The sequence below is a fragment of the Callorhinus ursinus genome, unplaced genomic scaffold, assembly GCF_003265705.2.
Source record: "Callorhinus ursinus isolate GAN/ISIS: 27379988/994484 unplaced genomic scaffold, GSC_fseal_2.0 scaffold33, whole genome shotgun sequence".
Lineage (NCBI taxonomy): Eukaryota > Metazoa > Chordata > Mammalia > Carnivora > Otariidae > Callorhinus > Callorhinus ursinus.
The window spans coordinates 791,736-804,511 of NW_027397095.1; the positions used below are offsets into that span (position 1 = coordinate 791,736).

Here is a 12,776-nt window from a genome sequence, read left to right on the forward strand (position 1 = left end):
CCCACAAGCAGAATCTCAAAAAGGGAGGCAAAAGAGAAGCCCTCCTCTCTGAAAATCAGTTTATTTTACAAATAATGATAAGGTGGCCCTTTTGAAAGTATTGCTTATTTAGAGACTCAGAATCTACACATACCTCACCTTACTGAATGACCATATCCTCTGACAGAGAGAATCCTTCATACTTCTTTAACCCTTCATACTCTTTCACCCCTCGTTCTGTGGCACAACAGAAGGGCCAAGGCAGCTGCCATTTTGTGCCAAGAGTTTCTCTTTCCATTTTCCAAGGAAGCAAAGAACAAGGGGCGTCTCCCTTATCTCCCCGTTCCCTGTCTGGGGGTCATGCCCTCGAGGACTTATTCTATTTCAGCTTCTACCTCTAGGCAGCCAGAAAAATGACTCTGAAACACCCACAGAATGAGCACCTGCTTCGGTTATTGTCCCAATGCGAACATGCTAATCCCTGGGCTTAGGAGGGGTTTGCCGTCCGCGCAAAATGGTCAGGCCCTTCTAATGGGTCAGCACTGCTGATCTTAATACCCCAGTCTTGATTTGGAACAGGTGGGTGCCACAGTTGTTCAACTCTTATTATGAGCCAGAGCATGGCTCAAACAATATAAGATTCTTCATACAGAGTCTGAGAGAACGCAAGATGGTATTATTGGAGGGAAATAAATTCAATTCCTTTCGGTAACGTCTCCAGCTAATGGCTTCGACCAGGAATAAAGAGCACCCAGCCCTACCGCTTTCTTTATGCTCACTAAGTAGGCTTTTTTTTTTTTTTAAGTGAACACCAAAATGTTTGTGAAAAGCCAACCCAGCCCTAGTTGTGTAGAACACGGTTCTGATGTAAAATTACCCGCTGAATCTACATTTGGCTGTCTGTTTCCCCGCCCCACACTCTCATCCGAGCCCTGTCTGGAGCTTCCCAAACATCCAGGCTTAGTAAATAAAGCCCAGCCTTCTTTGTAAAGACATGATGAAATCAAAAAAGACACAATCTCTGTCCTTGGGGTGGAATTGGGAATATGCGATCCCCCGCGTCCGTAACAAATGTGAGAGTTGGGGAATGTGTGGTACCCTTTTTCCATTCAGAAAGATTTATTGGGTGAGCCTGCAGGCCATTCTTCATAGCTTGGGGTTGCCATATCTGGTTGCTTTGTACAGAAGCCATACACGTTTCCCTTGTCAAACTAGATTGGGAAGGCCTGAATATACAGTGTGTCCTAAGGTTCATTATGTTCTGGGTACGCATACAGCTCCTGGAAGAAATGTGTTACATGGAAATCAGAAATGACTGCTTGTTCTCAAGGAGTCTAAAATATAAGGAGTGATAAAATATAAACGGTGATCTAGACTGATCTTCTCCCAGTGCCTTGGAATTTCTGTCTCTCACTTATGGCCTTTCTTCCCTCCTCCGTTTCCTCTGCTTGAAAAGCAATTAATTTCCCCACCTCCCCATCACCCTAGACTCTGATCCCCATAAACAATCTATGCTTTTGTGTGCCCTCTTTTTTCAATACTTTCCCAGTGTTTACTGTCTCAGTGGTGGAATATACTAGAAAGAAAACTATGGAGGCTCCATGAGCATGGCAGATGCTTCCAGTCCTGTCTTTGCCATTTACAAGCTCTGTGACTTTAGTGAGTTTCCTAACTTCAATCAGTGTTCATTTCCTTCCTTCCTTCTTCAAAGGAATTTTAGTCTCTACGGTCAGGCAGCTGCCTCTGATGAATGGCCCCGGCTAATGGGTGGCCTTGGGTTCTGTCTTTGTTCCTTAACTCAGGAATGAAAAGAAAACTTGACCAAGCACAAACTCCCTGCTCAGCTGGGGTCTCACGGGGTCTGCCCTCTCCCGTCTGTGAATACTCCCTCCTTCCTCTTGTCTTTTGCACATCTTGGCCGGTTCTAGAAAGCTTGGTCCTTGCCCCTCACTGCCATTTGCCATCTTAGGGCTTCCCTCGCCTTTTCCCCAGCTGTGGGAAGTTGCACCCAGAGGCCCTCTGTGCTGTGGTTTGCTTAGCGACCTCAGCTGAGTGGGAGTTGGTTGTGGCTCCGTGTCCTGAATCACTGGGCCACCATCAGACACTGGAGCAGAACTCTGCCATGGATCTTGGCACAGGAGTCCCCAGGTCAGACCACTGCAGGACTTTCCCTTTCTTTCCACATTTATTAACTCAGAACAACTCACAACATTCTATACAGTATAAAAGGGGGGGAGAAGCCAGGCAGGCAGGTGGGAGGGCCCGAGGCCCAGATGCATATCTCCAATCTTGATCTTGGCCAAGGCTTTCTGCCCTTCTGGGTTCCCATTTCCACAGTTTTAACATGCAATGCCTGTCTTTGGGGAACCTTACAGGAGAGCTGTAAGGATCTAGGGAGATAACAGGAGAGAGCACACTCTATTGTGGCGGGGTCGGTGGGGGGGGCGTCTCTGTGCAAAGAAAAGACACCCAAATAAAAGGAAATGTTTGAGACCTGTTGCCATAGGTGACCCATCTACGTTCAAACAAACTTTTAAAAATCTTTGGGTTCTGCCATTGCTTAAAACATCGCTAAGAAGCATAAGCATAGAAAAGAAGTCACTGCGACCCCTCCTTTCTGGGTTAAACAGAAACTATTTATACTTTGGAGCGCTCATCCTACAGCTGTGCTCGGGCCTCCATAGACATAGTTCCAAGGAGCAGAGCCCCAGCCTTTTCAATCCAGTGCCAGAAGTTTGGAAAGAGCACCCCTGGTGAGGGGCTTTCAGAGATCATGGACAACTTTTAAAGACCAGGAAAGTCTTCCTGACATTACGCTAACCCCACCACCATCCTCATTCCACTTCTTCTGTCGACGAGGAGCACCAGCACCAGCGTCCCTTGGGCTGGCTCCTCTCATCCTCACTTCCTGTCTCTGTTCCTTATAGTCTCACCAGCTTTGTGATTCTGAATGGAATTTAAGGTTGTAGCAAGACATGGAGTCAGAACATTCATAGTTAGTTGCAAGCCCTTATCTCAGGAAGGATGCGTGTGTGTGTCTGTTCAGTTGGTTGGGAAAATATATTTAGTGGTTTGTAAGGGACGCTGTACAAAGTACCACAAACTAGGTGGCTTAAAACAACAGAAATCTTGGGGCACCAGGGTGGTGCAGTCGGTTAAGCATCTGCCTTCGGCTCAGGTCATGCTCTCCGGGTCCTGGGATCAAGCCCCATGTCGGGCTCCCTGCTCAGTGGGGAGCCTGCTTGTCCCTCTGCCCCTTCCCCCTTATACTCTCTCTCTCTAAAATAAATAAATAAAATATTTAAAAATAAATAAATAAAATGACAGAAATTTACACTCTCATAGTCCTGGAAGCTGGAAGTCCAAGATCAAGTGTCAGAAGGGCCGTGTTCTCTCTGACAGCTCTAGGAGAGGATCCTTCTTTGCCTCTTCTAGTTTCTGGTGTTTGCTGACAATTCTTGGCATACTTGAGCTTGCAAATGCTTCATTCACTCCTGTCCCATGGCTGTCGTCCGCCATATATCTTCACATTATCTTCCCTCTGTGTCCAAACGTCCCCTTCTTATAAGAACATCGGTCATAATGCATTAGGGACCACCCCAATGACCTCATTTTAACTTGATTCTTTCTGTAAAGACCCTATTTCCAAATAAGGTCACATTCTGAGGTACTGGGAGTTAGGACTTCAAATATGAATTTGGGGAGACACAATTCAATCCATAAATATATATGTAATATATATTATAATTTATATTAAATAGATAGATATAGAAGGAAGGAAGACAGTGACCAGGAGTGTTATATATTATGTAGTGAATATATTTGCATGTATAATATCCATATACACATATATTTGCATATATTATATACATATATTTCAAGTCTTGGCGGTTGAGAAAAATTTCATAAGAGTTCTTTATTCTCTGTTAAGGGAATGATGGCTTGTCAGGGCAAAGGAGACCTCTTTTTGTTGTTAAAATATATTTTAATAGTATTATATATCACATATGTATATATTGTCAGAGATAATAATATAATAGATCAGCATTTTATATTTTAACATTATCTATATTTACATATTTATTTTTACTTATTTATATGTTATCATATACAAATGATGAACACAAGTTCAACCCATTAGGTATATATATTTTTTGCAACGTGTTTGCCACTCGAACTCGTGACTCTGAGATCAAGACCTGAGCTGAGCTCAAGAGTGGGACGCTTGCCCGACCGAGCCCCCCAGGCGCCCCTGCACCGTGTTGTTTTAACTGAAGTATAGCTGACTCACAATGTCACGTAGTATGTATATATTTGAACCAAATGCTAACTGCGTGCAGAAGGTACCAAGCCAGCTCTCTGGCCTGAGTCTTTTGGTATTGCGGGGAGAAGGAGCTTTCACACCCAGGATCCAACCTTTGTCGTATAAAAAATACAGGCAAGAGGAAAGGGAGAGTGATACTTACCGGTGAAATATGATAGCCTGTGTGAGGATGGGGTCAACTTCAAAGCATTTTGGGGAGCCCTCCAGCTAGGGGACGTTGAAACAAAACCTGGCGTTGGCCCGGATCGCATTCTTGCCCTGGATCGGCAGAGCCGAGAGGCCAGCCCAGAGGGAGCCCAGGGGCAGCTTGCGGTCGGGGAGCCTTCACACCTTCTGCGTCCGATTTCCCGGGAGCCGCTGTGCGGTCTCCGCGTCCGTGCTGGGAGCGGGCAGTGGGCACGCGGCTGTGCTCCCAGCAGGCACCGATATGCGGCCCGGGGCTTGAACTTTCTCCTCCTGGCCAAGGCAGTCCGTCCACGGGGCGCCCCGTCGGCCCAGGGACCCCTGCAAGCCCCTGGCGGGCACCCCCTCACTCGGCAGTGCCCGTGGGCCCGAGACTTCCGGCTCTGACCACACCGTGACTCTCGGTTGCCTGGACTTGGTCTGGCTGGGGCTTGAGAATTTCTTCTTTCCTCCCAGGGAAAGCCAGATCAGAGGACAGTTGCACCTTGTCTTCTCTAGAGGTGGACCGAGTTTACTTGCCCCAGACCAGCAGAGTGGGGATAGCCTGTGAATCTGTGGCTGACCGCAGGCGGGCTGACACTGGTTTGGGTGCTCGACCGCAGGAAGGAGGACAGTGACCTGGGTGGGGGGGTCAGAGAAGAAGTCCTGGCTCTAGCTGGTACGGCTGGTCAAGAGCTCACTGAGAGGGCGGGGAGTACCATTGGCTGAGCAGATGTAAAGCCCTTGGCATCCGTGAGTGGGGACCTTGACCCTTGACCCTTGACAGGGGCCCTGCCCTCTCTACCAAGAAATACTCTGCTGCTCCTCTGGGCCTTCAGCCAAGAGTTTGGGGGAAGCAGTGGTGTAGGGGGTTAGCCAGTACCCAGATTCAGGTTCTCAGGGACCAGATGAGGAAGCACAGGGGCAGGTGGCTGGTGGTCATTCATTGATTCCTTCATTCTTTCATGCAATAAATATTTGCTGAGCACCAAGTAGCCACGTTCTGGGTGGGACATCCATCAGGAGGCTCTGGATTTGGGAAAGGAGCATATTGGTCAGGTCAGTTAAAAATCAGCCAAACAGCCTTATAAAGTCAACCGTGCTTTGATTTGGACTTAAGCCACCTTTCCACTAGGGCCGTATATGTGCACCTCGCTTTAAGAAAACCTGTACCCAAACATCCCAGCTTTGAAAGGGAGAGAGGAATGCGCCTGGCCATTTCTGGAAGCCATCTAGAGCCCTCATTTATTGACACAGGTGTATCAAAGAGGGCGGTGAAGCCCTTGAAGGAGCATCTGATTCGATCCCTGCCTTCAGCCGGGAACATCGGGAAATCATCTCAGGCGAACAGGCCTTTATCTGGTCCGAGCAGCCGCCCCAGAGACGGCTAATGGGTTAAAAATGCAGCCGCGTTGCCGTGGGGCTGGGCGTTCTGCACAGACACAAACTCACCTTGTCTTTTAAAATGAGAGGGGACTCGGGGGCTTTGTGGCAAAGGGTGTAGTTTTCTGGAAAAAAATCAAACTCAAATAAATGATTAAATTAAAACATACACTGAATTAGGAGCATGCCTTGGGGATTTTCCTTACATTTTAGGGAGATTATGAAATCCATCCCTCCGTTCAGCTTTAAAATCACACTAACTCAGCTTCTCTGCACGACAGGGAAGGAGTTCCCATGACCTGCTATGTGCGACTTCCACTAAAATATGGCTTTCTGTATTTATTTGGAAATACTTATGTTCCGTCAGGGTACGGTTTACCCTTGTTGCATAGCCTCGAGATGGTTTCACTTCACATCGGACCACGCACCTTTTAGTAACAAAAATTGTGACCCAACGAAAACTTCTCTTACAAGGAGCTTGGGCTCTTACTTATTTCGCAACCTTTATTTGTGCATGAGATGAACCATGACATTTAAACTATGCTTGATAGCTTAACAGATTATAAGAACAAAACCAGATGGCCCAAACAAAAATAATGCTTTGATTGCTTTCAAATTCAATGTCAGAAATTAAAAACAGCTTTCAAAAAGCCTTGGCTTTTTTTTTTCCAGAAATGACTTTGGATTTTATATATATACATGTATAATGTTATAGATAATATATATAAAATATATTTGTTCTGTATTAAAATATATGTTTATATATGTATATATTCATATATGTATAAAATATATATTTTATATATTTTACTTATATAAATATTTTACATATATACATATTTTTATACATATATATACATGTATTCCCCCGAAAATCCAGAAATATATAAACCAAAAATTTAACAGTGGTTACTTTAAAGATTAAGAAGTATTTTCTTCTGTTTTCTTTTCTGCAACCGTCCACTTTTCTGCAGGTACTCTTAGAATCAGAAAACCTTTTTTTTAATGACTACCTTTTCATTTAATTTTAATGAAGACTTTTCTAGGGTTGAGGCAAGGTGTTTTCCTCTGTTGAGAAAGTGGACATTGTTAAGCATTAGCAGTTCATAATTCTTCCGCGCACGATGATGAATAACGTGTGGTTACTTTAACACTGTGCTTTGCGAGGCTGGCAAACTGAACCGGACCCAGAGTCTCTCGAATTCATGTAAATTCCACCAAAAGCAGTTATTTAAATTTTTGAACTCACTTTAATGTGCCTTCGACATCATTAATATAATCACAATCCTCACTTTCTTTGAGAGCAGTGAACCAACGAATTCTTTAAAACTGGGCTTTATCAAAAGAACTTCCACTTTAAAAGCCTTCCGAACCTGGAGGAGGCTGGCAGGACACAGTCAGAAGGTGACGATTTGAATTTCTGAACTACAGAGTTCACAGAGTGTTAGGAGCCTTTTTTCTGTTTCTTGTTTTGTGAAAGAATCTTTGCTCCAGCTCAGATTCATTTTTCTTCACATCAGCTGCAAGAGAGCGAACCCAACTTTGCTACAAATCAAAACCCTGACAGTTCTATTTCCCCGAGATAATTGCATACTGCTTTGGAGTTTCCTTTTCCCCTCTGTTTCCTTTTGTTTTGACAACAAGATACTGGGAAAACAATATACAATTGATAACTATGCTGTCATGAGTATACTGAATTTTAAAAATAAATAACTGTCGACCCCAAAAGCTTCCAGGAGCCTATGGAGTGAGTTCTTTTTCCAAACCGTTCCAAAACCAGATGTGGAAATGTTTAGCTAATTCCCCTCCCCAATCCCCATGCAAAGGGTTCATATGTGTCTCTAACGACATCAGAGGAGATGGGAAGGCAAAAAAAAACAAAACACAACAAAACAAAAAACCCGTCTGCTCTCACCAGGCACAAACAACACAAAACTAATTTGGTCTGCAGCTTTTGTCTCTTTCAAAAAGGGTCTTTTCTTCCCGAGATTAGAAATGCTCTGTGTTTATGCCAATCTCCAGTCTCTTTCTTGTAAGACATGAAGAAATAGAGTTCATGTTCCCAAAGTGAAACATTTCATGATTTTTTTGAAATGTAAAAGATGAATGAATGAATGAATGAATGCAAAAGATTTATTAAGAATTGGGCTTATTAGGGAGAGTTCTTGAAAAAAAGAAAGGCAAGGAGGAAAAGTCTGTCAAAGGAACTAATGGAAAATATATATTCATAGACCACATGTAGAGAAACAGAAAGCTACTGTGCTCTGTCGCTGCAGGGAAAGCAAACATTTTGCATCCAGGTGCCATTAGTAGCTCTGGGTCTGTGGGTCTCTATAGCTCAGTTCTGGAAGGCTTGGACCCACAGCGGAGCCCTGCTCGGCTGTATGAGTGCACCAAACTCATTGCTTCTGGAATGTCGCGCGGGGCTAATTTGCAATCAAGTCAAAATGGGGCTATGGTAATGCAAACCCTGAGACTTGCTTTCTAAATGCCCAACCTCCCCCTCTTCCTCCTCCTCCTCAAGAAGCTGGACAGTGGTCCCAAGGTGAGCACTCCCTTCTCTGCATTTATTTCTTCCTTGTCCTCAGCTCCCCTTAGCTCTGAAGATTTCGGGAGACTTTAAATAGGATTCTGTCCACAGCTCCAGGGATGCTACAGATACCTTCCATTTGGCACCCCCCCACCCCCCCCCCCCCCCCCCCACACCCCCTCCTCTTCTGGTGCCCCTTCCCATCGGTAGCCCCTCGGCCTTCTTCCTCCTCTTCCGCCACTGAGCAGAGCCCACCCTGTCCCTCGCCTGTCTGGTCCCATTCTGCCAGCACGCCTCAGCTAGAAGTTAGAAAAGCCAGCTGATGTGATGATTTTGCACTGTGTTGGGAATGGCTTGTCACCATCCACCACACACACACACACACACACACACCCTCTACCCTGGCCTGGGAATGTTGGGCAGCGGGAAAGGGGGGGCTGCTGCCCAGCGCTGATGACCTGTCCTCAGCAAAACAGAAGGACTCCCAAAGGGCAGCACCAAGCTGGGGTTAGCGAGCTCATTAGCAAGTGCATTCTGCTCTCCTCCTGGCCGCCCCCCCTCCGTCTTGAATGTGGGTCCCCCTGACTTCATTTTTAAGTTTTCTCTGAGCTCGAAGGTGTGCTGCCACACACAGAGGCATCTTCAGGGACTGCTTCCCCTTGCGTGGCCATCTGCTCCTGCCTGTGAAAAACCGGAGAACAGAGAGATGGTCCTGAGTTTGGAGATTTGTGCTAAACGCACCCCCAAACTCAGCGACGTTACTAAACCTCTATCTTCGAGACTGATTCAGTGCAGAGGGTGAGGCGGTCTCAAATGATTGCTTGCGGGACGGCTGTCTTGTTTCTCAGAGACTCCGGGCTTTTTATAACCCTGTTTGGATTATTCATGGAGGGCGGAGAGGGAAGATGCGGGAGAAAGGGGGGGCTCCCCCCCCCCCCCCCGCCCCGCACCGGAACCCGGCCTCAAACTTGGAGTCTCAGTTTAGGGTTGGGACAACCAAAATGGAAGAGAAGGATTGTTTCTTTGGCCTAGCCCAGGAACTCCTTCAAGGGGGAGGTTTTTGTTCAGGGCAAATAGGTCCTGGTTCTGAGATGACGGTAAGGGCAGGGAGAAGGGAGAGAGGGCAAGAAAGCCACTCCGAAAACACGCTCAGGGCAGGGTGGGCTCCGTGAGACCCGGACAGAGTGGATGGCGCGCTGGCGACGGAGCGATGACCTCAGCAAGCATCGGGCGCCGTTCCAGAGCAAGCGGTTTGTTTACGTAACTGTTGAGTCATTCTCCAAGACCAACCGGCATCAGAGTTGACTTGTGGTTTGTTGTTGTTGCTCTTTTATTTGGTGTGTTTTGTTTTTTCGGAGGGGCAAGAGGGTCCGTTTCTCTGTTTTGTTGCTGCTACTTCTGTTTCTGCTTGTGCAAGACAAAAAGGCAGTCCCAGGAGAGACACCGGAACAAACCAAGACGGAAGGAAGGAGCCCGGGAGACCCCTTAGACTTCCCTCTACACCCAGGGCCCCCGAGAGAGAATGAGGAGTCATTCAGGAGAGAGCTACGGAGGCGCGATCCGCACCCATCACAGCAAGTGCCTGACTTAGACACAAAGCCATTCGTGCAGGCCATTGCGCTCTTCTAGGGGGCCCCTTACACCAGGGGGCCCCTTACACCATGGTTTCCATCAAAGAATGCAGCAAGTTCATCAACATCAGAGCAAGGGAAAGAGCCGCGTTTTTGCGACTCCCCCTTTTGCGGGAAGGGGGAAGATAGAAATGTCTGGGATGCCTTGCATATAGTAGGCGCTCAATAATAAGAATCAAAGAATGGATTCGTATAGGCACGGGTGACTTAACTCATCAGGGAACAAAAGTAAAACCCCACACTTACGCATATCCATTTCCTTCGAAAGTTTGGGCGCGTTTCTTTTTGGTTTATGTCATTTTTGCTTTTTAAAAATGAAAGTGGACTCGGACAATATTTGATGATATCCCTCTTCCTTCCTTCTTGTGCCGCTTGTCGCCTCCTTCTGATACTGGGTTTTCGACGTATGTCCTTGCTTAGCCTGGCTCATTTTTCTCCCCATTTTGCTCTCCCCGCCACTCTTTAGGAGGTGAAAGGCAGTAGGACTAGGAAGTGGCCACAGAGCTTCCCACTGAAAAAGAAGAGACATAAAAAACAAAAACAAAAACAAAAACAAAAACCTAGCGAAAACAAAAGAAAACTATAAAGCAAAGCATAGGACTCAGTGAGGTGCAAACCATGGCCACAGAGAAGATGTTAGGAGCTACCTCGCCAACTAGTGTGCGAGGTACAACCCCACGACTCGCTTTCTTCGATCTGGCGCTCTTGAATTGTCTTCGTGTATAATACGAATGGGAAAATGTAAAAATAAAAAGCAGTACTTTTTGTTTCTGCAGTTTCACCATTTTACAAGGTGCCCCGATTGACATATCAGGGAATCTCTGGGTCTCTTACGATGTTACTGCAACAGTTTATGGAGTATCCATTTGCTTATTTTAAGTGAGTCTCTTGGGGAGATTTCAATATGTGGTTGTCAGGAATAAACCACATTTTCTTCTCTGGCTTTTATTTAATTATGTTTGTCGCTCACCAACACAAGACAATAGGGAGGGGTGCATTTATGGTATAAGAGAGGACCTGGGGGCCCTTAAGGAGAGTGGTGCCACCAGCTTGAATTAAACTGGATCTCCTGTCACCTTAGTTAATGTTTGCCATGAAAACAAGTTTCATTTTCTTTGTTGGGGCTGCACACAAAGGGATGCCTTTGCTGACCAGGGTCGACTCTCATTCGATATATGAAGGATATGCGTTTTATACTGAAACAGCACGGTAAAGCCACTGAGAGAAGACCCTGTGGTCATCTACCACCACGTGAGTTCCAGCAATGAAATTGAAATTCTGTTCTCTCTCACAAGAATGTTTTCCTTTTCTCTGTTTTCTTTGTTTTCAGTTTTATCGAGGTATAATTGACAAATAAAATTATAGGATATTGAGGGGCACCTGGGTGGCTCAGTGGGTTAAGCACCTGCCTTCGGTTCAGGTCATGATCTCAGGGTCCCAAGATCAAGTCCCGTATTGGGCGCCCCGCTCAGCGGAGAGCCTGCTTCTCCCTCTCCCTCTGCCCCTCCCCCCTGCTTGTGCTCTCTCTCTGACAAATAAATAAATAAAATCTTTTTAAAAAGTTATAGGATATTGAAAGTATACAACGTGATGGTTTGACATATGAACAGATTGTGAAAGAATTCGCCCAATCGAGTTAACATATCCGTCGCTTCACCTTTGTTCAGAGGACATTTTAAGGCCTACTTTCTTAACCTTTTGGAAATACTTCTTTTCTTTTCTTTTTTTTTTTAATGATTGTGTTTGAACTTTCAATAGGAAATAAGATGATGTGCCTTTTGTGTCTCTGTGTGTTCTAGAAATCCTCACCAGCCAGCTTCCAGTTTCCTGAGCGTCGCTGCCTGATCGGCCACAGGGATGAAAGTGTTCGAGTTGATAGGAGGGATGGTCATCCTCACCTCTGTGTTTTCGGCCTGTGCGGCACAAAGCCCAGTGACTGTGCTGTGCTCCATAGACTGGTTCATGGTCACCGTGCACCCCTTCATGTTGAATAACGACGTATACGTGCACTTCCATGAGTTACACTTGGGCCTGGGCTGCCCTGCCAACCACGTTCAGCCACACGCCTACCAGTTCACCTACCGCGTTACAGAATGTGGCATCCGGGCCAAGGCTGTGTCTCTGGACATGGTCATGTACAGCACAGAGCTGCACTATGCTTCCAAGGGGACCTCTTCGAAGTACACGATCCCAGTGTCCTGCACTGCTCCCCAACAGTCCCCATGGCTTGCTCCGCCCTGCTCCGTGAGAGTAGCTGGTGGGACAGGCACCGCCACTCAGCTCGGCAGGGCAAGCTATGACGTGTTCACCTTGTCGCAGTCCAGCCAAAGGCCTGACTGCGACTGTCCGCCTTGTGTCTTCGGCGAAGAGGAGTGTACCCAGGCCCCCCGGCACCAAGCGGAGGCTCAGGAGGGCCAGCTGGTGCGGCCGTCTGCCTCTGTGGATGTTTCTGAAGACTGGTCTCTTTGCTTGGATGATTTCATTGAGTCCATGTGATCCCCGGCTTTGGGGTCTCCTGTAGATGCTTTTTCTAACATGAGTATGTAATATTTTCTAATCTCAGACAAGTAAGTGGTTTTGGTAGCCCCTTTATGAGTGCCTTTGAGAGAGGGCAGCTCGTGGTATTTTCATGAATAAAGCTTTTCTATATTTTTATATCTTTTTTTAAAAATAAAATTTTGATGGCTTAAAACTATCAGTTCAGCGTTTTTATTTAATAAACACACACACACACACACACACACACACACACACACACACACACACA

General features: G+C 46.2%; 2 protein-coding genes across 3 annotated transcripts in view; both read left to right on the top strand.

Moving 5' to 3' along the window:
* PABIR2 (PABIR family member 2) overlaps positions 1 to 11,860 on the top strand; it is a 205,144-nt gene extending 193,284 nt beyond the window's left edge. The window contains exon 12 of one of the 2 annotated variants that reach the window (XR_012374355.1): positions 11,809 to 11,860. Coding sequence is in view for 1 of the 2 variants with exons in the window: in XM_025852521.2 (XP_025708306.1) it covers position 11,809 (1 nt within the window). In the remaining variant the exon portion in view is untranslated. The remainder of the gene's footprint in view (positions 1 to 11,808) is intronic. The other variant, XM_025852521.2, reaches the window with a different exon arrangement.
* Positions 11,861 to 11,866: 6 nt separating this feature from the next.
* On the top strand, positions 11,867 to 12,658 carry PLAC1 (placenta enriched 1). The gene has a single exon (XM_025852522.2). It carries the CDS (start codon positions 11,867 to 11,869, stop codon positions 12,503 to 12,505), a length of 639 nt encoding a protein of 212 aa, XP_025708307.1. The 3' UTR covers positions 12,506 to 12,658.
* Positions 12,659 to 12,776: the final 118 nt, after the last annotated feature.